The sequence below is a fragment of the Perissodus microlepis genome, chromosome 3 (genome assembly GCF_051167445.1).
Source record: "Perissodus microlepis isolate ML-2025 ecotype Zambia chromosome 3, ASM5116744v1, whole genome shotgun sequence".
NCBI classification, from domain to species: domain Eukaryota; kingdom Metazoa; phylum Chordata; class Actinopteri; order Cichliformes; family Cichlidae; genus Perissodus; species Perissodus microlepis.
The window spans coordinates 40900159-40925561 of NC_140463.1; the positions used below are offsets into that span (position 1 = coordinate 40900159).

Consider the following 25403-nt stretch of genomic DNA (forward strand, 5'->3'; position numbering starts at 1 on the left):
AACTCTTACCATGAGCACCACATCCATTCTGCACTAGTCACACACTTCACTGAAAAGGGTGTTATAGGGAAAATTCTAGTTTTCACATTGTCATACATTTAGATGTAGGTGTTTAGAATCTCATTTTTGGATTTTTGTATAACCTTTGCATGCTTAGATGAAGTATGTGGATGTGTCAATATGACCTTGTGAAAACTGCTTAGCTTTGCTTAACAATGTTTCACTATGTTATCTGTTAACTGTTAGGTAGAAGGACGAAACTCCCTAAATGACCAGTGCCAGGAGCATCCTGAGAAAAGATAGAGGGAGTTGCTCTTTTCCCAGCAACAGCCCGTGGGACAAAAACCTGTTGTAACTAAAAAATATAGAGAGTTGAGTGTGAGGGTATAAAAGGGACGCTGCGACGGCCCAAGGCCAGAGCCAGTATGACTGTGAACTGGTATATTTGATGTGTGTTGGCTCTCCTGTGTAACCAGTTTCTGCTTCACCCCGCTGAAAAAGGTCTGCCCAAACAAACTCCTCGACTCTGCGCTGTGTTGTATTTTTTTTAAGAAGGCAAGGAGTCGTTGCATATTTATTTCCTGAATGGAAACATAACGGTGCAAATGGCTCCCCACACACCACTCCGCACCGCACACTACAGCAGAACTCCCTTTTAATACATTGTTTTACATAACATTAATAAACAAATGGAAAGTACATAAAACTTGTGTCAGACACGTGCCCACTAAGCACTTATTACCCTCTGAGTCCATCAGTTGAGCAAACAGGTTTTATGTATCTTTAAAACTTAACTATATTATGTGTGGAACAACACAACTCAACTCTCCTATGACAGAAAATTCTGTGACAAGAGCCGCTACTGTACTTCAGGCCAAACCTGCTGTGAAGATTACTGGTTTTAATACAGTCAGGAACATATGTATTTGAACACCCTGCGATTTTGCAGGGTTCTCCCACTTAGAAATCATGGAGGGGTCTGAAATTCACATTGTATGAATTTTAAAGATTTTATTTGTATACCACTGCTGCACACAAGTATTTGAACACCTGGCAATCAGCAAGAATTCCAGCTCTCAAAGACCTGTTACCATGCCTTTTAAAAAGTCCACCTCTACTCAATTTATTAATCTGAATCCGTTACGTTTCTGGGTCAGTTTTGACCAGGTATTTTTATTTCTTATGTTTTGGTTTATTTTTGCATCATGGAGTGTTTTTGGTTTCTCTGGTGTTTTGATTATTATGATTAATTATATTTCTGTGATTCTGGTTTAGGGCTTTGTTCTCAGGTTTTATGTTCTCATATTTTGTGTAGGGTTAGTTCTGTATCTAGTCTGCGTCTTGGTGTAGTGATTTCTTGTACCCTGTTTTATTGTGAAAATCCATGTCTGATGTGAGTGTATTCAGTTTTGCCTCCCTTGTCTCGTCTCGTTAAGTACTTCCAGCTGTGTTCCCCACCTGTGTGTAATCTCCCTGTGTTCCTCTGAGTGTATTTAAATCGTGTCTTCTGTTGTTGTAGTCGCTGGTCCGTCTGTGTATCTACCATGATTCATCCGTGTGTTCTCCCTGCTGTCCATCGTCATTTGCCTCTGTCCACCCTCCTTCATGTTTGTGTTCTGGTTCGTGTTTAGTAGTTTAGTTGTTCTCAGTTTAGATAGTCTTCAGTCCTGTTTGCCATTTTTCTACTTGTGGTTTGTGTTCAATAAACCTCCTTCACACCCTCACCAGTGCCTGCGATTGGATCCTCCTTTATTTTCTTCACATGGCTCACTCCACTCGTCGTGGCAGAATTAGTAGCATCTGTCTGAGCTCTTTAAAGACACTTGTCCTCCCCACAGTCAGTCAGACTCCAACTACTACCATGGAAAGACCAAAGATCTGCCAGAAGACACCAGAGACAATATTGTGGACCTCCAGAAGGCTGGAAAGGGCTATAGGGCAATTGCCAAGCAGCTTGGTGAAAATAGATCAACTGTTGGAGCAATTGTTAGAAAATGAAAAAGTTCACTGTCAGTCTTCCTCGGACTGCGGCTCCATGCAAGATCTCACCTCGTAGGCTATCACTGATGATAAGAAAGTAAGGAATCAGCCCAGAACTACAGGGGAAGAGCTGGTCAATGACACAAAGAGAGCTGGGATCACAGTTTCAAAGGTCAATGTCGGTAGAACACTACACTGAACTCTACCGACAGGGAGCCGAAACTCCAGCGCCAGATCTAGAGGAGATCTGTGTGGAGGAGTAGGCCAAAATCCCTCTTGCAGTATGTGCAAACCTGGTCAAGAACTACAGGAAGCGTTTGGCCTCTGTAATTGCAAACAAAGGCTTCTGTAACAAATATTAACACTGATTTTCTCAGGTGCTCAACAGCAGCAGTCCAATACAAATATTTTCTTTAAAAATCATACAGTGTTATTTCCGGAATTGTTTTTAAAATGCTGTCTCTCACAGAGGGAATGCGCCTACAAGGTGAATTTCAGACGCCTTAATTTTTTAAGTGGGAGAACTTGAAAAGACGCAGGGTGTTCAAATACTTTGGTTCTTTACTGTAGAATAGTTTATAAGGTGAAATACTAGAACATGAAGTATGAATAGATAAACACTGCAGCTGAATAAATTCTGTTAATATAGTTAAAAAAAATCAAACAAATAAGAATTAAACCCATAAATTTGCATATACATGGTCTAATCTGAGCTAGTGATGTGTATATGGAAGATAATAAAAATAAATAAATTAAATGAAGAGATGACATAGAATAGCTTCAAAGAACAGGGTTCACAGGAATTGTCACAGTCTGAGTGACAATGGCTGTGGTTGGTGGTTGTGTCGTTGGGGCTGGCAGCAGTTTACCTGGGTCCTCCCTGAGGCGGAGTCAGGGAATCTCCTTCACCTGGGACTAATCAGCTGCAATTAGGAGGTTGCATTTAAACCTGGTCTTGTCAACTCTCTGTGTTTCCTGTAGGTCAACATTTGCCTTACCAGTTTTCTCCCTAAGCTTGCAGCTTGCCTCACTTCTCACTCGCTCCATTGGCAGCCTCCAGCTGGGTATCCTCACCATTCACAGCTCACCGCTCAGCCAAGATTCGGATTTCCTCCTTTCTCTGCCTGCCCCTTGCCCGCCATATGCCTCAAAGTACTGCACTTTCTGGAATTTTCCCTGCCACAAAACCACTCACTCGAATCAGCAATGCCTCCCTAAAACTGAGCATCCACTCAGTTACAAGAAGCTGCACCTATTATTTAACTCCTTGGTCTGCCTGCCTTGGTTCACCTCACTAACTTTGTTCTTCCTGTGCTGTAGAGACTCTGTGACCGCTGACCTGTCCTCCATGTCTACCCCGCATTCCCAGTGTTCCCTGAGAAACTACCTATGTCCAATCCCCCACATGTCACTGCACATTACCCTTTGAGTACATTTATGTAAATAGTTGTTGTGAAATTATATTAGGTTTCTGAGGGTTTGAGTGTTTGTAATTCACTGAAAAAAATCACACGTGTAGTCATTGCTGAGTTTACTGTGTCTCCTTTTGGGTCCTTTTCCCTCGTGCTGGCCTCCGGAAATGCTATGGGAATATAAACAGTGTCACTTTGAGACATATGCAAATTCCTCAATAGCAAAATGAGAGAAAAAAAAAACTGTATCAAAAATTCTAGTAGTATAAGAAGTAACATTTAGCAATTGTAGATCGTTTGACAACAAACAATACCAGTAGGTATATCTCTTTATTATGTGTCAGTTCATATAAACATTGTTTCCACTTCTGAAGATACATCATGTCAGAAAAAGATGTAAGTACCACAAATGTATTCCTTAAAAGTTATAATCAACCCATAATATCCTCTGGACACTTGTAGCTAATAGTAAAATCCTAGGTCACTTTATGTGAAACAGTAATGAAGGATGGCACAAAAAGTTAAGCCATAGTTTTTACAAAATACTGTATGACAGGGGAACTAAACAGGTACAATAGATGCTAATAGAGAAAAGGAGAGAAAAAGGAAATACCTTACATGGAAGTTACAAATGAGCTTCCTGTTCCTCAAGAAATTCAATTGATTTCTTAGTTTTCTTCAGTTTCTTTTCATTTTCCTCAATTATTCCACTGAACTCCTCTTGCTTCATGTCAATGTAAGCTTGAGTTTTCTTCATGTAATTTTTAATGCCCTCCATAAATTTATCTAGTGGAGGAAAATCATCATCGCGTGATGCTTGCATCGTTTCCTTCACCAGTACAATCACTGGGTCCATAACGTGACTGCATTCATTCATCATCTCTTTAATGGAGGCCACTTCTTCCTCATGCTCAGCCTAATAGGATAACATTGAATGAATTTCATAACATTCCACAAATTCTGTTTACTAAAATATAATTTACTATTATATATTGTCATATGTACACAAATCACTTTTTCAGTTCTCCAATACACCACTACGCTTAGACAATGTTTGGCAAGCATGTGAGAAAATGTACTGACCTTCAGTAATTCTATTTGTTGTTGTGTTTTCCGATAGGTTTCTCCGAGTTGTTCCTGAAAATCCAAATTGAACATTGACATGGTTATAGTTTGGGAGATATATATGCCTAACATTGTACTATATCATATAATGTAACAAATGGCACATGTGGCACTTATGTCAAGTTTAAATGTTAGTTTAAAAAAAGTATTTAAGAAATACATAGTTGATTTTTTTGAAGTTAATGCTTTGGTAGTTAGTTAAACTTTGTAAAATACATGAGGAGTAGGTGCACAAATGCCATTGCTTTGGCTTCCACCTTTTCTGTTTGAAATACAGTGTTTTTTGTTTGTTTATTTGCTTTGTTTTGCTTTGCACTGCTTGCATTGTTATAATCAGATAGACATTCAAAAAATCTGAATAATGTATAGAAATAAATGAATACATAATTTAAAAAAAACACATTTCATCAGAAATGTGTTTGTGTTCACATGCAAAGTCTTTTGACTAGCAAAATATTTCAATTAAAAAATCACTGACCGTTAAGCAAAAAACTTTACTACATGGTCTCTAAGTCTACAATTGCTGACTAAGCAATGTTGAATGTACCAGTTGGTTCTTGTTTGTCAGTGAAGTTGAAAGGCAAACCAGAGACAGCAGGGTGAAGATGAGGAACAGGCTTTTGGTGGCACTGGGAACAGTCACTCCACTGCTTGAGGCTAGAGCTGCTGCTGCCATCGCTGTTCTGTTTAAATCTTTCTCTATGATGAAAATGTACATAAAGTACATAAAATGTGCATAAAGAAGTAAATAACAATTTTCCAGACTGGAGATTTTTAAATTGTAGTTCGATTATTGTTTATATATAAATAAATACAAATATTTATTTATATATGAATTTACATATAAATCAAAAGATTTACAACACCAAGATGTGTAAAGAACACACAACTTACAAAGAAATGCTGAAACTACTGAAATGCAACACACTTTGTACAATTTAGTACAATTTTTCAAATCATTTTCTTAGAATAAACTATGATATGGTGAGTTTTAATTTTCAAACTTACCTTCAATATGAAAAGAAGCGGGTGAATGAAAAAATGATCAGAGATCACAGTGTCCTTTTATATATATACTGCTGTTTCCACCTCCCATTTTGCTCATCTCCTCTATGTGTGTGGGTGTGTTAAGATATGTTCCAGTGTTGTTCATATTATGCAGACTGAGGCAATGAGACTTTCATTTTCGCTTGGGTTTATACCTCTGGCTTTCACTTTTGCCTTATAGATATTCATCACCTGAAGAATTAACTTGTTCAAGCTAAGAAATTCACATGAAATATATTTGACTCATGATGGTAGTCAAATATCTGTCAAACCTAAGTTAAGCTTTTTGTTTTGCAAATGTAAGGAGTACAAAAATTGTTTAAAAAGTTGGGAGTAAAGGTAGAATATGCCAGAAAAATAACTACTCAAGTACAGAAACATTAAAATTCTACTTAAGCACAGTAACAAAGTATTTGTACTTTGTTACTTCCCACCTCTGCCTATCAGTAATGAGTTGTAACAATGTTTATTAACATAAACATAAAAGAAGTTTTAATAAATCAGAACCAGCATTCTTTATTAATTCCTAAGGAAATTATGTGGGTTACAGCTGCTCCAGGACAGTAACAGTAACAGAAACAGACTAAACTAGTTAACAATACAATGCAATGCAATACAATACAACACAATACAAATTTAAGAAATAGCACAATATATACAAATCACTTAATCATAAATCTCAAGGAAAGACAGAGGTGACAAATAATTAATGAATAAATATCAAGAATATTGACAGCAACCACCCTAAGGGAGTCCAGCTCCATCCCCACAACATTACTGGCCTTGGGAATCAGTTTATTTAGTCTGTTGGCGTCTGCGACCTTTAACCTGTTGCCCCAGCATGTAACAACATAGAGGATAGCACTGGCCACAACACACTCATAGAAAATCCTGAGCACTGTCCGACAGATGTTAAAGGTCCTAAAAATAGAGACGACTGTGGCCTTTTCTGTAAAGTGCAGTCGTGTTTTTAACCCAGTCCAGTTTATTGTCTATGTATACTCCAAGGTATTTATAGTTCTCCACAATGTCCACGTTGACTCCCTGGATTGAAACAGGAGTCAGTGTTTTCCTGGTCTTCCTAAAGTCCACAATCAATTCCTTGGTCTTCGCCATGTTGAGCTGCAGATGTTTCTGCTTGCATCACATGACAAAGGAGACAACCACAGCCCAGTACATCTGACTCATCAGCCTTGCTGATGCATCATACCACTGCAGAGTCATCAGAAAACTTCTGAAGATGGCAAGTCTCTGTGCAGTGGCTGAAGTCTGTGGTGTAGAGAGTGAAGAGTAAGGGGGAGAGGATGGTCCCTTGTGGCGTCCCTGTGTTGCTGATTACCTTGTCAGACACACAATGTGGAACATACACATATTGTGGTCTTCCCTGTCAGGTAATCAACAATCCAGGACACCAGAGAAGAATTCAACTGCATTGTTCCTGTGCATTGTGCTTAGTGTAAGTTTGGCTCATTGACCAGTCACTTTCCTGTTTTACATTAAAGGTCTTGGTCTCATGTTAGTGTATTTTGTTTTGCTTACCTTGTGTTGTCCTGCTTAATTAGTTTGAGCCGTATTCCCACTTGTTCCTCGTTTCCTCATGTTCCTGTCAGTGTATTTTAGTTCCTTGTCAGTCAGTGCTCGTTGTCGCGTCGTTTACGTCGGTTCGTCCCCATGCTGTGTGTTTCCTGTGTTTCCCGTGAGAGTACAGTTAACATTTCCCAGTTTAGTTTGTGTTGCTTTGTATCACCTGTTTGTGTGTGTGTGTGTGTGTGTGTGTGTGTGTGTGTCTCACAGTCAGTTTCCTGGTATTATTGTTCATCATTGTTTAATCCATATATCTACTAGATCATTGGGAAGTAATTATATAGAGTGCCTCACTTGCAGGAAAGGCAATCACTAGAGTTAAGTTACATTAGTGTTTTGAAGTATATCTTATAATCGAACGTACACTAAAAATATTATAACACTTGCAATAAGTTACACACAGATTGGTGTACCTCATTTAATTCATCTCACATGTTTAGGTGTGTTATGAGCATGTGTAATTAAAACATTATGTTTGTAAACACTTTGTAAGAAGCACTGAAATGTCTGTCTGCATCCATGAACTCAAAGTCAAGCGAGACGATAGCAAAGTCCTCAGAAAAGATTTAATAGACTAACAAAATTCCATATTTATGATAGAAGGAACATAGATGCAAGCACAGGGAACAAGGATGAAGGCAGTGAAGGACATAGTGCCACCTAGGGGTGAACAAGCTGCCAAGATCAAACACAGGCATGGGTAAAGTCATATATGGATGCAAGCACCCACATAGCAAAATTGGTATGGCCCAGATCAGCCCATACAATGTGCTTATACATTGCCCACATACCCCAAAGAATGACAGTCCTTTGGTGGCCCAGATCTGGCCCACACATGGGTCAGCTGCAGACAAACTTGAACTCTTCAAATAGTGAATGAACTGACTGTTTTATAATGCTTTTCTGCTCGCCCAGACTACTCAAAGTGCTCTATACAACATGCCACATTCACCCAATCTCTCTCAGCTGAGTGCTTCCTAACTACATTCATACACATTCACACTCCTGACATGCAGACTGGAGGAGCCAGGAATCAAACCACAAACCTCCTGATGAGTAGGTGACCTGCTCTACCTCCTGAGCTATAGCCACACACTAATCACTCACTAGGTATTATATAAAGTGTACACTCACGATTTTCTTTTGTTTATTGTTGAGTCTGTGTGATGTGGCTTAAAAACCTGGGAAGCTTTGACCCTTTGACTCTGAGTTTGATCTTGCTGTACAATAAACTCTCTTTTCCAACTAAATTAGCTCTTTTCTTTTCATTTCTCTCATTTCTTTGAGTGCCCTTTTTGACTCCAATAGAACAAAAACAATAAACTAATTGTGAGATCTTTTGAGAGAGAATTAGGCCCTCCAGCCCCAAGTTTATGAGTACAGCAGAAGCACTAAGACTTTTACCTTTGCTCACCACGATTGTCTTTTTCTTTGTGTGAGAGACACGAAATTTCTAAACGACAATGTGAGAAGCAAAGAAAAACTGTATCAAAACAGAATAAAAAACTGTGGAAGACTACAGAAGGCACTAAATTACAAAAGTGATGTTTATAACAAACAAACAACTCTTTTTTACCAATTTACATAACCAATTTACCAATTTAAATTGGTTATGTATATTCTAGCTAATCTCAATCATCCAGGTAAGTAAATCCCAGAAGGTTGATTCTGATTCTGGGAGTTCAGTTCCTTGATCAAGTTGTAGAAATGTCTGACAGAGGACTAGTGGAAACAGGATGCACATGAGCTCAATGTTGAGTGTATTGGAAAAGGTTAAGAATACTTGTGTACATTTTACAGCATATTGTAGTTTTAAAAAAAAAACTTTTCAAGAATTTTAAGCAAACTTTTTCTCACTTTGTCATTATTGGGTATAATGTGTAGAATCCATTTTGAGATAGAGACTTTAACATGACAAAATGTGGAACAAGTGAAGCGCCGTGAATGCACAGTATGTCCTCTAGGTCCTGATGATCAACAATGTTTCAGCAGACCAAAATCTGCTGTCACTGCCATGGTGTGACAATTACACATGGAAAGCAGTTTAACACAACAACCACGTTACACTGTGTAGATGCTAATTGAGCAAGCTGGTACATGTACCATTACCTCGTTGATTAACTGCTTCTCTGAGACGAAAATTTGGCCCTGGAATTTTTGGTTCAGGCAACTAACCACAACTGTCATACAAACCCAAACAAAACCAAAATAAATTAAGTGTACTTCATCAGCTAAATGAAATTAGATAAAATACCCATAGTATTTTAATATCAAATTTCAAAATTAAAGTTCTGCTACTATATGAATTATAATGTAATCCGCTGTTTGGAGTTCATGTGACGCTGAGAGAGCACAATCTATTTTCAAAATGATTGGACTGGTAAGTTCTCCCTTTGATTTACTTCAGAGGGTAAAGTCTGCACTTAGAAAGAAATCAAAGCAAAAACAAGCACAAGAGTAGCTACAAAAAGTGACCAGCAGGTGTCGTACTTTATCAGGCACTCTCTCAATCGTCTCAATATTTTATTTTAAAATATGATGTTGACAGTAACAGCCAACAGGTTACTTAAAGTGTTACATCTGCAGTATTTGTTGCTTAGATTGAATCACGAACTGGACTCTGAGAAACAAATTCAGCTCTCGGGTATGCAAATATGTCCATCCAAACTTTCAAGCATTGGAAAGTTTATCAGTGTGGCATTTTATTTAAAATAAAACTATTCTTGCTTTACATTCTGCGTCTGAATCTGACTGTAAAATAAAAGTTTTAAAAAAACATTTTGTTGTACACATGTACAATTTCTAAGAGAGTGGCGCTGTGCAGTGGGATTCAGTAAAAGGACTAGATGTTACAATCCCTGATAATGCATTGCTTTCAATGGAGAAAGTCTTGAGGGACGACTGTTATGAGGAAAGGCAGCCCAGAAACTTTAGCAGCGGGACAAATCACACAACAAACAAGCTAATCTGCCATTTTTTTTTTTTTTTTACCTTCCTTGGTTAGGTTTAGTGATTAGGGATCTGATCTAGATTATCATATACACAGAATATACAAATTCCAGATTTTCTCAGCCAACATGTGAGTAACATGCAGACTGACTGACTTACCTTCAGTCTCTCTTCTTCTTCTACTGCTGTCTGGAGGATTTTCCTGAATATTTCCTGAGGTTTAGCAGAAAGAAGCAGAGCATAGTGAGAATGCCAGCTGCTCAACAACACAATGAAATTAAAGGAAACTACAAATAATAATGAAAGAAAATATTAATTTACCAGCTGGTTCTTGTTAGGAAGTGAAGTTGTGAATTCAAATAGCTTTGTGATGGCTGCATTTTTATAGTTTTCTTCTGCCTAATGAAAAACAATAAAATAAAATTTTTTGAAACATTTAAAATTATTACAGTATATTGTGTTGAAAAGACTGTAGTCATAATATTTGCATCACTGTCAACGTATCATAGATAGATATTTTAATCTAAAATGTAGTTATTGATATTTTATATTTTATTTATTTATTTATTTTTACTGCCTACACATGACAAACTTTCAAAGTTAGCTTGTGAGCAACTTGGACCCACTTTGTGTCTGTTTCTTCTTTTGCACTCAGCATTTATATTGGAATAAATAAAATAACAGCTGCTTAAGCTTCTATGAAAACCCCTTTTAAGTACAGAAACTGTTCAGCAGTTAAGAATTATTTGCAGTGTTTATGTGCAAATAATAAATTTACCAGTTTGTTCTTGGCCCAGCTTGCGATGCAAATGAAGCACAGCATCGAGTAGATCGTCAGTAACACGTAGAGAAACAAGCACGTGATGACACAGACTCGCCCTCTTGTTCTGGTAGCTGCTTCTGCCATCACTGTGAGAATTAAAACAATATCACTAAGGACTGTGGCAGACAAATTCTAAATTTGCGCTGGTTAGATCTGGCCCAGTCTGTGGCTGACAGAGTTACCCCTGAGGTGTACACTCTACTCAGTCCACCAGGAGTGAATCCGCCTCTGGTTCATGTACACCACGACGTGTCACACTGAGTAATGGATTTTACAAATATCGCAACTAAATCTGCATTATGTGCTAAATTAACGTTGCTTAGTTAAAAACTCAAAGCAGACCAACTCCCTCTCATCCCTGTTTCATCGCAGTCATCAAAGGAAGATTACAACTGACTGCACCCCATTTTTGAAGCAAGTGAATAATTGTAATGTAATCCTTGATTGTATTCAGTAAAAAAACATCCAAAGGTACAATGCTGAGCTTACCTGCCAGGTGAATGGAAGAAGGCCTGCTGCACTGTACAGGTGACGAATGAAAACAATGAGATGACACGTTGCAAATGCTTTATGTACTCTGGTTATGAGCTGCCCTTTCACTTTTATTTTCAGAACTTACCTTAGACTCCTTTGGTTTTAAAAATGTGTTTAGATTTAAACTCAGTAGTTCTGCTACTATGCAATAAACAGTAAATGTTAATAGGTAATTCCTCATATTTAATTTTCCAAAATGTAAACAAATACAGTGTAAATGACACATATGTTGTTGCCACAGTTCAGCTAGGTTTAACACAGTATCCTGAACTGTCCATCAAAGTGAGAAACACTCCAAAAGTCAAAAGTCAGTTGATTCAGAAGGATTCAACTTTGAGAGCAGAGAGTTGCCCGCGAGAGTGTGAACCTGCTGAAGCAAATGGTGGAGACCCTGTAGAAGCTGGGCAGCAGGATGATGTAGGCAAAGGTAACAGAACACCTCAGGGGGCTTGGCTGACAGTCGCTGGGAATATTGAGAATACAGAGCCCTTCAGGACACCAGGAGCAGTGAAGGTGAAGTCCCTCAGGGAGTACCAACAGAGACACATTGGAGACTGGTGACAAAGTAGACCCACCGGTGGTCGAGGTGGTGGGACACCTCTGGTGTCCTGACTGGGGACTGATGACAATAACGAAGAGCCTGAGATGATTTGGCAGGTGATAAACAATGACAGAGGGGGGTGGAATTCCATAGGTGACACTAATGTTGGCTTGGATTTCACAAACAGTGTTGGACCCTCAGCCTCTACCCTGCTGCATAGTGTAGTGGTAAGACCACACACCTTTGGAATGGAAATCACAAGTTCGATTTCCTCCCAGTATCCAGTAAGGGTTCTGGCTAGGCCCCCCATGCCAAAAAAACACCAAGCCCTGGGATGGCTGCAGCCTGTCCGCCGCTAGGGCAAGACACATTTAACTTTGTTGTACTCTGTATGATTGTGTATGTGACCAATAAAGCTTGTTTCATTTCATTTCATTTGTTTCGTTCTACTCACAAGGGAAGAGGAATTCCCAAGTTCAGGCTCTGTCACAGCACTCTCAGGAGACATGGAAACTATCGGCTTGGGTCCTGTCAGTTGAAGCCGCACCACTGGATATGCAGTGACTTCAAGCTGACCGCCAGCACTGGACTTCATATCAGATCACTGTCTGACACCTCGCCCAGAAGCAGTCACATGAGTGATCCTGCCAACAAAGCCAAATGTTGTGAAAATCTACAACAAATAAGGACTGAGAGACTCTAATGGTGTCTTTCTATCTTATTTATTGAACATCTGCCACTGAACCACACAACCAAAGAGTGATGGTTAGTCTGTAGTCCTTAAACTGTCTTTTTCCTCTACAGACACGTTTAGAATAACATGCAATGCTTTACTCTTTTGGGCTGACAATGTGAGGTAATTAGGCTTTTTTCAGTCAGATAGTGGAATGCATGATATGATCAGGAAGTATTAATCTAACATGTTTTTAATGGTGAGAGACACTGAAGCAAATCCCCAAGGCCATGTGGAGACTCCACACAGAAGACCCCTACCCAAGTTAGAACCCAAGACCCTCTTGCTGTGGGTTCACCACTGCTGCCAACAAATACAACTGTGTGTTTGTATGTTCTTTGACAATAATTAGTGACCATACTGTATTATGAAGACAGTGTGGAGGTAAAGTATGGGGGCACATACAAAACAAAAACTAGTCCAATTTATGTGCTACAAAAAAGGGGTAAGAATTTTAAATGGATAGGGTTGCACTATTCATTAAACTTTCTGCCTTAAAATGTTACCATTTAGTTGATCTCAGCACTGCAATGAAAATGTACAAACCACAAAATAATCTACTTTTAAGCTGCTTTCAGAAGTTGTTTAAAGGTAGGGAGAAACAGTACAAACTGTGGGAAAAGGCATGCTTATCAAAAGTAAGTGTAAGGAGTAATACTAATAAAATACGTATGTCTGAAAAAGGGTGTAAATCTCAGTAGTTGTGATGAAGAAGAATAAAAAAAAGAAAGTTTAAACAAAAAATAAAATGAAAGTATAATTATCACTGATTATAAAAATAGATGATATAAATTTAACTTTTTTTATTCTGTCTTTTAATGACGTGAGTGTTAAAAATACATATTTTGAATGAAGGCAAACAGGCAAACTGCCCATCTGATCACTGTCAGTGTCCTCATACATGCCCGGCATCACTCTCACGTTCTTCTCTGCCATTTCTGACTTCCTTGTGCAATATTACAGTTCCTCCCTATCATAAGCTTTCTCCATAATCACCAAAGACAGAGTTCAAGTCTTTCTGGCATTCTCTATACTTCTCCATCTACACTCCAAAAGCAAACATTGTATCTGCTGTGCACTTCCTTGGCATGAAGTCATATTGTCATTTATCCAAATGCCAAGGTTTTTTTTACATTCAGTAACTTTTTGTCAGCTGATATAGTTTTCTTAAAATCAAAAAGAAAAAAATGAATTTCATGTTATTATGCAGGTGTGGAGCAATGTGACAGGCACCACTTTAAATGAACATTCAGCACTTCATAATCTGAAGGTTTTAAACAAGTGTCAATCAGCTTATCCTCTCAGTTGAGCTGCTTCCACCTGGCTGGCGATACAAATTGGCATAATGTGGGACTAAAGACCTTAAGAATTCCTTCGCTACTGAATGATGTAAATGAGAGACTGTATAGATGTGTTGTTGTTTTTCTTGTGTCTGTTTGATGTTAGGCATTGTGTGCTTGTTTGCGCTTGGCTGTAGTTGCCAAGTTACCCTTGGGGAGAAAAAAGCTTATCTTCACCTTAACCTTCCTACAAATATGTTCAAAGATGACTTAACATTAATCACTTCTACAATTTTAAATGCATCTCTGTTAACAGGCTATGTACCAAAGGCTTGTGGCCGTAATAAACCCCAAATTAAAAAGCCTAATATACAGTCTTACTCTCTGCAGCTTCTCTTCTCCTGTTATCCCCCCAAACCCCCATCCCCTTAGAGACTGTGCCTGCTCTCAAACAGGTAAAAAACAAACTACAAATTTGCAAAAAAAACAACTTAAACATGAAAAATCATAAAGAAAGAATAATAGAGTATCCCTGTCTGCACGAAGGTGTAAAACTGTGTGATCATATGCTCCTCACATACAAGGTTTTGAATAATCAAGCCCCATCTTATCTTATTGACCATATAGTACCATATAACCCCATCAGAGCACTTTGCTTGCTTACTTGTTGTTCCTAGAGTATTTAAAAATAGAATGGGAGGGAGAGCCTGCAGTTTTCAGGTACCTCTTCTATGGAACCAGCTTCCATTTTGGATTCAGGAGATAGACACTATCTCTACTTATTTTTGCTAAAGCATATAGTTAGGGCTGGATCAGGTGACCCTGAATCCTCCCTTAGTTGTGCTGTAATAGGCATTGCTGGGGGATTCCCATGATGCATTGAGTATTTCTTCTTCAATCACCTTTCTCACTCATTATGTGTTAATAGACCTCTCTGCACTGAATCATTACATATTATTAATCTCTGGATCTCTTCCACTGTATGTTTTTTTCCTGTCTTCCTCCCCTCACCCCAACCAGTTGCGGCAGATGGCTGCCCCTCCCTGAGCCTGGTTCTGCTGGAGGTTTATTTTTGTTAAAAGGGAGTTTTCCTTTCCACTGTTGCCCAAGTGCTTGCTCATATGGTGTCATATGATTGTTGGGTTTTTGTAGAGTCTGCATTACAACATAAAGTACCTTGATTTGACTTTTTTGTGATTTGATGCTGTATAAATAAAATTGAATTGAACTGAATTCAGTTTAATAATGTTGCTGTGGTGTGGTTGGTGGCTCGGCTGCACGTGGAGTAGTGGGTTCAGGGTGTGGTGTCAGGGAAGGCTGGGTTTTGCAGCCGGCAAACATAATTTAATCATGCCTCCCCTATTTCAGTAGTGGGCGGACCGGAGAGGAGAATGGAGCAACTGCAGCAGAGAGCAGCGAGCACTGCAAAGTGTCAGCAAGAACTGTGAAACTGACAACACAGTCATTGTGAATAAAATAATATAAAAAGCTGAAAATGAGCACTCTGAGCCTTGTCAGATCCTTCAGGGTTCCAGGTGCTATTTAGCAGACGTTCACTTTCATTACTTACCAGGACACCTGAAATGATGCCAAGTCAAAATGTGTGTCATTAGTTCTGTCTGTTGTTGACATAACTACCAGAGCATGAAGAGAATGTAAATGTTTTTATTCTGTATTATTTTGCATTGACATTGTTTTCAAACAGGTAAAACAAATATTTTCAGAGGCTATTTTAGTGCAAATTAAAGGGATGCAGCACTTGTAAATAAACACTGTATTTACAGTTCAGTGTGCTGCTCCCCAACGTTTTCAATCAATGTCTTCATTGTTCTCAGTTTCTTTTCCATGGATACAATTTCCTCATCAAGCTCTTCATTTGTGCTGTCTAGTTCAGCTTTGGTTTCTTCCATGGAAACCTTAAGGTCCTCCATATCTGTGTCAGGATCTGTTTCACCAAGCAGTGCGTCAAATTTCTTGATCACTGCTATCATTGGGTCCATGAGAGCCAGATATTCATCTACCAACTCTGAAGCTTTCAACATGTCTGACTTGCACTCCTAATAGGAAAAAGAAAATTTTCATGGCACAAGATCAATAAATACACAACAAAGTCATGCTTCAAAGTCATGCATGATGTTATTCTTAATGCACACAAGGGACAAACTCAGTATATTTTATATGCAGTGAGAAACTTTTACTGACCATCAGTTCATCCATTTCCTGTTGTGCTTCCTTGTAACTTTCCTTGAGCACTTCCTGGAACTTAACAGGGAGCAGTGACATGTGATTACAGTTTATAATGGCTGAAAAAAACTTTCATATAGTTTCAGCAACAGATGTGATTGTGGTGACTCACAATCGCTGCTGACATGCATTAGGTAAAAAAATGATTGGATTTTAAGCAAGCATTAGTTTACCAGTTGGTTCTTGTTTGTCAGTGATGCTGAAAGGCAAATCAGACACAGCAGGGTGGACATGAGGAACAGGCCTTTGGTGATGCTGGAAACAGCCACCCCTCTGCTTCTGGCCAAAACTGCTGCTGCCATCACTGTTTATAGTAAATAACATGAAATTTTTACACTGTAAGAAAACAAATAGTATATTTACAAAAAAGAAACAACATCCATTCCAGGGAATATATATTCTAATTGAAAAATGTACAATGTTAGCAATACACAGTCTGGGTTTCCAATAAGTACAGTTTTCAGTCAGTAATTTGTAATATGGTTATTTCAAACTTTCTCTAACAGTAATAATAAACCTATTAACTATCAATGTATATAGGTGCCTTTAAAAAAGAGATGAAGTTAAGAGTATATATAAAAAGAGCAAGTCAGACTTTTTCAGACCTAAAAATGTATTTTTTGTAACTTGACAATTTAGAGAACGTTACTGTTAATGCTGTTTTTAGTAGACCTAGGATAGAAATTTATATAGTAGTTTTATACCTATCAGTGCCTGAAGAGCAGAATGTTTTTTTCTCTCTCTTCAATGTAGGGTCCCACAGGGTTCAGTTTTACTCTCCCCCCTTCTTTTCTCCCTATATCTCTTACCTCTTGGGTCTATTTTCAGGAAAGACAGGATTTCTTTCCATTGTTATGATGATGAATCCCAGATTTATTTCCCTCTTAAAAAGATAAATGCCTTTGATGCATCTAGACTGGATTGTTGTAACACACTTTATTTTGGGACATCCATTAGGCATCTGCAGGTTGTTACAGTTCTTTTATTTGTTTTTAAATCTCTTAATGGCCTGCCTCCACCTACCCCTCGGAGTTACTACAGCCATAAACACCTCTGCACCATAAAAACATTTTTTAAAATTCTGTATATTAAATAAAACTGTGTGTGTGTATGTGTGTGACTGATGTGTTGCAAAGTTACTTATTGGTAAGACCCTGACATCTTCATTCATTTGGTTTTGGTAATAAAAATGGCTGGTGATATTGCAAAAATAAAAATGACATTGTTGATTAAAATGCAAAGATGCTCAGAACTCCCTTTCTACTTATTAAAAAATTGTGATATACATTAAACTCTAAGATAGTTCAACGTAGAAGGTGAAATAAAGGTTATTACACCATATGCACATATTGTGCTTGGCATCCTAAGAAAGCATGTTGCCTTTCATGAGAAACTGTTTTATTTCTTGTTTCACTCTTAGCTACTGGTACACTTATCACTTTGATGGGTCAGGTGCAGCCAAAACTCCTTTCATGTGAACGCGCACATATTTTATTAGGAAAATGTGCAACTTGATAAACAGCAATTTGAGACTGTCTATCCTGACTTCCAGTGTTAGGGAAAGTGGCTTCAGAATATAGTAGCAGAGTAAGACTTGTTAAATGAGCTATGAAAAGGATTAATATGATAAGTTAATATGATATATTAACTGACATTTTAGTTTCTTATAAACTGAAAAAACAAGTTCTCTTGGAAGTTCATGCAGCTTAATAAATACTATAATAATATAAAACACATTTTTCTATTTTCTACATTCTCCATTTGTTGCTTATATAACAGAATGGTAGAATACAGAAATAAGAAAATTCCTCCATCATTTGTAGTGTAATCTGCATTGTTATTATTTGCATCATTAATGGGTCAACGTGTAGGAATATGACGTGCGTGCCAAAGTATAAACATATTAGTTTCTCTTTACAGTAAACTAGTATGTATGATTTATATGAAAGTGAAACATCAGAGATGGTTTGAGACGTGTGATGTGCAAAGAATGTGCCATAATGAATGTCAAAACAGAAGTAAGCCATCAGGAATGTGGTAGCTCATCTGCATAAAAGCACTGTGCGATGCACCATCTCTTCATTGTTTTGTTCTTCAGCTTCTGTTTACATCATCGGTAAGTTTGAAAACTAAAACTTAGCATATTTAATTCTATAGCTTATTATTTCTTTTTTTTTAAAAAACAAAAAGTTGTCGGCTGAGCTTGAGTTTAAACATTTTCTTTACAATTATTTAAACTTGATTGTGAATCTCTGGCATTTTACATTTTTCAATTAGAATTCACTGGAGTTTCAAAATTGTCTTTATTTTTGTAAACTTTCTATTTACAGTTAAAATTTCATGCTATTTACTCCAAACAGTGATGGAAGTAACAGTTTTGGCCAGAAGCAGAGGGGTGGCTGTTTTCAGCATCACCAAAGGCCTGTTCCTCATGTTTACCCTGCTGTGTCTGGTTTGCCTTTCAACTTCACTGACAAACAAGAACCAACTGGTAAACTGATTTTCTATATTTCATTATGCAGCTGTTTTGTCATGTACACTATGAAAACTTTTGTCAGCCAATTCCAAACTGTAACTACGTCACTGTTCACTGTCAAGGCAAAAGAAGTGTTCAATGAATGTTATGAGAAAGCACAAGAAGAAATGGAGGAACTGATGGTGAGTAGAAGTTTCTCACTGCAGAAACTCTGAGTTTGTCCCTTGTGTGCATTAAGAATATTATGATGCATGACCTTGAAGCATGACTTAGTTCTGCATTTATTTATGCCATTCATGAAAAGATTTTCTTTTCTTATTAGGAGTACAAGTCAGACATGCTGAAAGCTTCAGAGCTGGTAGATGATTATCTGGCTCTCATGGACCCAATGATAGCAGTGATGAAGAAAACTGATGCGCTGGTTGGTGAAACAGATCCTGACACAGATATGGAGGACCTTAAGGTTTCCATGAAAGAAACCAAAGCTGAAATAGACCTCATAAATGAAGAGTTTGATCAAGGAATTACATCCAAGGAAAAGCAACTGAGAAAGATGAAGACATTGATCGAATACATTGAGGAGCAGCACACTGAACTGTAACTTTTATGTAAACCGATAAAAGTTATGATTCACATGTGCTGCACCCCTTTTACTAGAACTTCCTTTGAAACTATGAATTATTTTTGCCTGTTTGAAAACTTGTAGTGAATACATTGATACAATTTAAATACAACTATCACAATATTTGAAAATATAAACAATGTCAATGTAAAATAAAATAATACAAAATAAAAAAATTTACTTTATGTTGATGTTCTGTTAGTTATGTCAACGACAGACAAAACTAATGACAGACATCTTGACCTGGCATAGGTTCAATTGTTCTGGTAAGGCATGAAAGTGAACTGCTCCCAAACAGAATATTTTTTCTGAAATCTCTGCACTATAAATACATTCCTGTTTTTGTCTTATCTAATGTCAGCTATGAAAATGGTCTATACATGAATAACTAATTTTGTCTTCTATATTAGATAATAGAAACTGGGATAAATTATAGGGTTTGTCTTCTTTTTGAGAAATTGTTAAGACATTCTGTACATGATTAGATAAATGCATCTGTTCTGTGAATAAATGAAGGTTTCTTTAAATTGTCTTACACGTCTTTGAAAGACTGAAATCTGCAACAGATTGTAAATCTAAATCTATCTTAGCTCAAGCAATCTGATCAGACCACTGAGGCTTGAGGGGAAAGCAAGAAGAAAGAAGAGAAAGAAATTAAAAGAATCACAGAGAGTAAAAGGAAACAGAACAAAACAGAATAAAGGACAGAGTAGAAAGAAAAAAATGACATGTAAATAACAGGGGTGAAGGGTTACAAATATGTAGAATTGCAATATTTTGTGTAGCAAAATTACATAAATTCAGTGACACTAGATATCAATATTTAATTAAATAACTTCAACTGCTGTCAACTTCAACTACTCTGTGAAAACGACAAACAAACAGACTCTTCTCATACACCACCATCCTGAGATAACAGATGAGAGATCTGACTCAAACTTATGGCACACACAATGTGAGTGGTCCTCCAGTGCTGGCTCATCCTTACTCTCTTTTCTGTTCATCTTCAATCTCTCCCTCCCCCTCTGTGTGTGTGTGTGTGTGTGTGTGTTTACACCTGTTACAGTGGCAGAAATAGTTGAAATAGTTTCAAGTGGCCTGGAAAGCCATGAAAGTGAACCTCTCCTGAATGAAAACCCATAAATTACATGGAAAACAGGTGACATGCAATAACTCAAAGCACAGGGTTTCACATGTGGTTTGGAAAAAAAAAACTTTTTGAAAAACTCTACTAGTATAAGTTAACTTTAGAATGCACTAAATGATAAATGCATTGTTTAGATATTTCAAAAGTTAACAGACAATTTGGGCGGCACGGTGGTTAGCACTGTTGCTGCACAGCAAGAAGGTCCTGAGTTCAATTCCACCATCAGGCTGGGGTCTTTCTGTGTGGAGTTTGCATGTTCTCCTCGTGTTTGTGTGGGATTACTCTAGCTTCCTCCCACCGTGCAAAGACATGTGCTTAGTGAGGATAGGTTAATTGATTAATCTAAATTGAAACTCTTAGGGTGAGAAGTTCGGCCATCCGGGAGGGGCTCAGAGTAGAGCCGCTGCTGCTCCACATCGAAAGGAGCCAGCTGAGGTGGTTCGGGCATCTGACAAGGATGCCTCCTGGGCGCCTCCTGGGTGAGGTGTTCCGGGCATGTCCCACCGGGAGGAGGCCCCGGGGCAGACCCAGGACACGCTGGAGAGATTATATCTCTCGGCTGGCCTGGGAACGCCTTGGTGTTCCCCCGGATAAGCTGGAGGAGGTGGCTGGGGAGAGGGAAGTCTGGGCCTCTCTGCTTAGGCTGCTGCCCCCGCGACCCGGCCTCGGATAAAGCGGATGAAGATAGATGGATGGATGGATAAATTGAAACTGAGTGCAAATGGTTGTCTGTCTTTGTGTGTTAGACTGGCGACCTGTCCAGGGTGTACCCTGACTCTTGCCCTATGACAGCTGGGATAGGCTCCAGCAACCCTGAAAAGGATAAGTGGAAGCGAATGGATGGATGGACAATTTGGATTATATGTTACATAATTTGTAAATAGATTATATGCATTTTAGTTGCTAGGGATATTAAATAAAAGAAAAAGTCGTTTATTTTTGCAAGAGATACAGTGTCTCACAAATGTGACGCAAGCCTTTGCATTATTTTTGAGTTTTTTTAGTCTGTTTCTTTATTGCTGAATCATGAACTCTGACCTGAGACGTGTGAAGTTTGTTTCTTTAGATCATGGCACGATGTGGTACTTTTTGGGATCTTTTAGCCTGCTTCACTTTATCAGAGTAGTACTGTTCAAATGATTTCTTGATTCAACTGGTCTGCCAGCAATCAGGCCTGAGTATGTTTAGTGAAACTAAACTAATTTAATCACAGTTAAATCACGATTTAACAAGACGGGCAATTACTTTTTCACACAGGACCAGGCTGGTTTGGAATACTTTTCTTCCTTAATTAAAGAAGTCATCATTTAAATCATTTGACCATTTATTCAAGTGGCATTTGTCTAATATTAAACTTTTTTGATGATCTGAAACAGCTACAGTTAAGTGTGACAAATATTCTAATGTGCTAAAACACTAGTAAATGAGGAAGGGGACAAACACTTTTTCACACCACTGTAGATATTTTGACAACAAACAATACTAAAAGTCGGTATATGTCTTTATTATGTGTCAGTTTATATAAACATTGCTTCCACTTCTGAAGACAAGACATGTCAGAAAAAGATGGGAGTACCACAGATGTACTCCCATAATATCCTCTGAACAGTTGTAGCTAATAGCAAAATCCTAGGTTACTTTATGTCAAACTGTAATGAAGGATGACAGAAAAAGTTAAACCATAGTTTTACAAAGTACTATATGACAGGGGAACTAAATAGATGCTATTAGAGAAATGGAGAGAAAAAGAAAAAAGACTGACATTTAAGTTACAAATCAGCTTCCTGTTCCTCAAGAAATTCAATAAATTTCTTTGTTTTTCCCAGTTTCTTTTCACTTTCCTCAATTTTTTCACCGAACTCGTCGTGCTTCCTGTTAACATAAGCTTCTGTTTGCTTCACATAATTCTTAACGTTCTCCATAAATTTGTCTAGTGGAGGAAAATCAGCATCACGTGATGCTTGCATCGTTTTCTTCATCAGTGCGATCATCGGGTCCATAAAGCTCATGTATTCATTCATCAGCTCTGCAGTGGAGGCCACCTCTTCCTCATGCTCAGCCTAATAGGATAACATTTAATCACTTTAATAACATTACACAAATTCAGTTTACTATTGCCACATTATAATTTTTTTAATATGTAAACAAATCACTTTTACAGCTCTCTAATACACCACTACTCTTAGACAATGTTTGGCAAGTATGTGAGAAACATGTACTGACCTTCAGTTTTTCTATTTGTTGTCGTGTTTTCTGATAGGTTTCTCTGAGTTGTTCCTGAAAATCCAAAGTGACCATTGAGATGGTTATTGTACAATAGATATGTATGGCTGAAGTTGTAAAATAGTGCATAATGTAACAAATGCTAATGATATTAATGCTATTATGAAACACTGTTTTCTGTTACATTGCTGCTTTGGTGCACAAATGCCCTACACCACTTCTGTCTGAAATATAACAGTTTTTTGTTGTTGTTTTGCTTATTTTTGTACTGTTTCTTTTGTTATAATCAGATAGAAATGTTAAAAAGTCTGAATAACATATAAAGAAATGTAAAAAACCCAACACATTTCATCAGAAAACGTATTTGTGGTCACTCGCAAAGTCTGTTGACTTGCAAATTACTTCAATAAAGTCACTGAAGATTAAGAAAAAACTAGTTGGTCCTTAAGTGTAAAATTGCTGACTGAGCAATGTTGAATGTACCAGTTGGTCCTTGTCTATCAGGGCACTTGAAAGGCAAACCAGACACAGGAGGGTGAACATGAGGAACAGGCCTTTGGTGGTGCGGGAAACAGTCACTCCACTGCTTGAGGCTAAAGCTGCTGCTGCCATCGCTGTTCTGTTTAAATCTGTTTCTAAAAAGAAAATGTACAAGTGTTAGGAAAAAGAGGTGAATAATACGTTTCCAGACTGGAGAGTTTTAAATTCTAGCTTCATTATTATTTTAAATCAAAAGATTTACAACATTAAGATGTGTGAAGAACACACAACTTACAAAGAAATGCTGAAACTACTGAACTGCAACACTTTTTGTAAAATTTTCAAATCATTTTCTAAAAGTCTTAAAATAAACTATGAGATGATCAGTTTTAATTTTCAGACTTACCTGTAACGTGAAAAGAATCTGGTGAATGAATAAATGACCAGAGCTCCTTTGTCCTTTTAAATATACACTGCTGTTTCCACCTCCCGTTTCCTCCATGTGTGTGGGTGTGTTAAGGTGTGTTCCAGTGTTGTTCGTATTATGTCAACTGAGGTGATAAAACTATTATTTTCACTTGCGTTTTTACGTCAGGCTTTCACTTTTGTTTCACAGATATTTGCCTGTTTTACTTCACAGGAATTCTATGTGAAAATGCAAAACGCGAATGCTTAAAAAACACCCCAGCCCATTTACTGCTGCCACATCATCTGAAGAATCAACTTATTGTTGAAGCTGAGAAATTTATTTGACACATGATGGTGGTGAAATTGCTTTCAAAAAGTTTTTTGTTTTGTAAATGTAAGGAGTAGAACATACAGAGATTTATTTTAAAATGAGGGGAGTAAAAGTAAAAAGTTGCTAAAAAAAATAACTACTCAATTACAGACAAAATATTTGTACTTTGTTACTTCCTACCTCTGCCTGTCAGTAATGAGTTATAGTAACGTTTTTTAAACATACACATCACATAAGTTTTAATATAATACATATAAATAGAGCTACACATACATACAAATAAATAAATAAAAAATCAGCAGCTTTTTTGGTTTTTGTTGTAAATCACAGTAGTTGTTGACTTGAATATTAGTGCAAAATCACTCAAGAAGGAATGTAATACATTTTTTAAAAATGAAGAGGTGGCATCACAATATGCTTTAATAGATTACACTGGCACTCCAATACTGGCTCTCCTGTGTGTGTGCTTGGGTAATTTGTTTCTAGGTGTGTTGCACTGTGTTTTCTTGTATCTATGTATAAGACTTCTTCCATATTTGCCTTTGAAGCTCAGGGTTTCATATTTGATTAACAAATAACTTTAAATACCAATAACTAGGTGTGTGTGTAGGTGTGTGTCACAGTCAGTTTCCTAGTATGTGTGTGTAATGTTTGGGAAATAATTATTGTTCATCATTGTTTAATCCATATATCTACTAAATCATTAGGAAGTAATTATATAGAGTGCCTCACTCACAGAAAAGGCAATCACTGGAGTTAAGTTATGTGAGTGTTTTGAAGTATATCTTATAATCAAACTCCCATTGAAAAATATTATAACACTTGAAATAAGTTACACACATGTTGGTATACCTCATATAATTCATCCCACGTTTAGGTTTGTTATGAGCATGTGTAATTAAAACAGCATGTTTGTAAATACTTTGTAAGAAGCAGTGAAATGTCTGTCTGCAGCCTTGAATTCAAAGTCAAGCGAGAGGACAACAAAGCCCTCAGAAAAATTTTAATAGAATAACAAAATCCCAGAGTTATGATAGAAGGAACATAGATGCAAGCCCAGGGAACAAGGATGGTGGCAGTGAAGGACATAGTGCCACCTAGGGGTGAACAAGCTGCCAAGATCAAACACAGGCATGGGTAAAGTCATACATGGATGCAAGGATTAAATAATGTTAGACTGTTCCAGAGTAAAGGAGGGAAATGGCTCCTGTTGTTTAAGTAAGAGTTAGAATGAGTCCAGACAGTCTGAATGTGAGAGTTTTGTCTTTTGTTTTTTGTTGAGTCTGTGTGCTATGACTTAACAAAGTGTGAGGCATTGTTCCTTTGGCTCCAAGTTTGACCTTGCTCTTCTATAAACTCTCTTGTCCAACAGAATTAGGTCTTTTCTTTTTTTTTCTTTTCTCTTGTTTGAGTACTCTTTTTGACTCCAATAGAATAAAAGTCAATAAACTAATTTTGAGATCT

General features: G+C 37.6%; 2 protein-coding genes across 2 annotated transcripts; both read right to left on the bottom strand.

Annotated features, from left to right (window-relative positions):
• Positions 1 to 3724: 3724 nt before the first annotated feature.
• On the bottom strand, positions 3725 to 5208 carry LOC146391505 (uncharacterized). The gene is made up of 3 exons (XM_084918784.1): positions 5065 to 5208; positions 4476 to 4529; positions 3725 to 4308 (listed from the first exon to the last, which is right to left on the bottom strand). Exons 1-3 carry the CDS (start codon positions 5191 to 5193, stop codon positions 4018 to 4020), a joined length of 474 nt encoding a protein of 157 aa, XP_084774910.1. The 5' UTR covers positions 5194 to 5208; the 3' UTR covers positions 3725 to 4017.
• A 16784-nt stretch (positions 5209 to 21992) lies between these two features.
• LOC146391506 (uncharacterized) lies at positions 21993 to 23332 on the bottom strand. Its single transcript, XM_084918797.1, has 3 exons — positions 23204 to 23332; positions 22721 to 22774; positions 21993 to 22557 (listed from the first exon to the last, which is right to left on the bottom strand). Exons 1-3 carry the CDS (start codon positions 23330 to 23332, stop codon positions 22267 to 22269), a joined length of 474 nt encoding a protein of 157 aa, XP_084774923.1. The 3' UTR covers positions 21993 to 22266.
• Positions 23333 to 25403: the final 2071 nt, after the last annotated feature.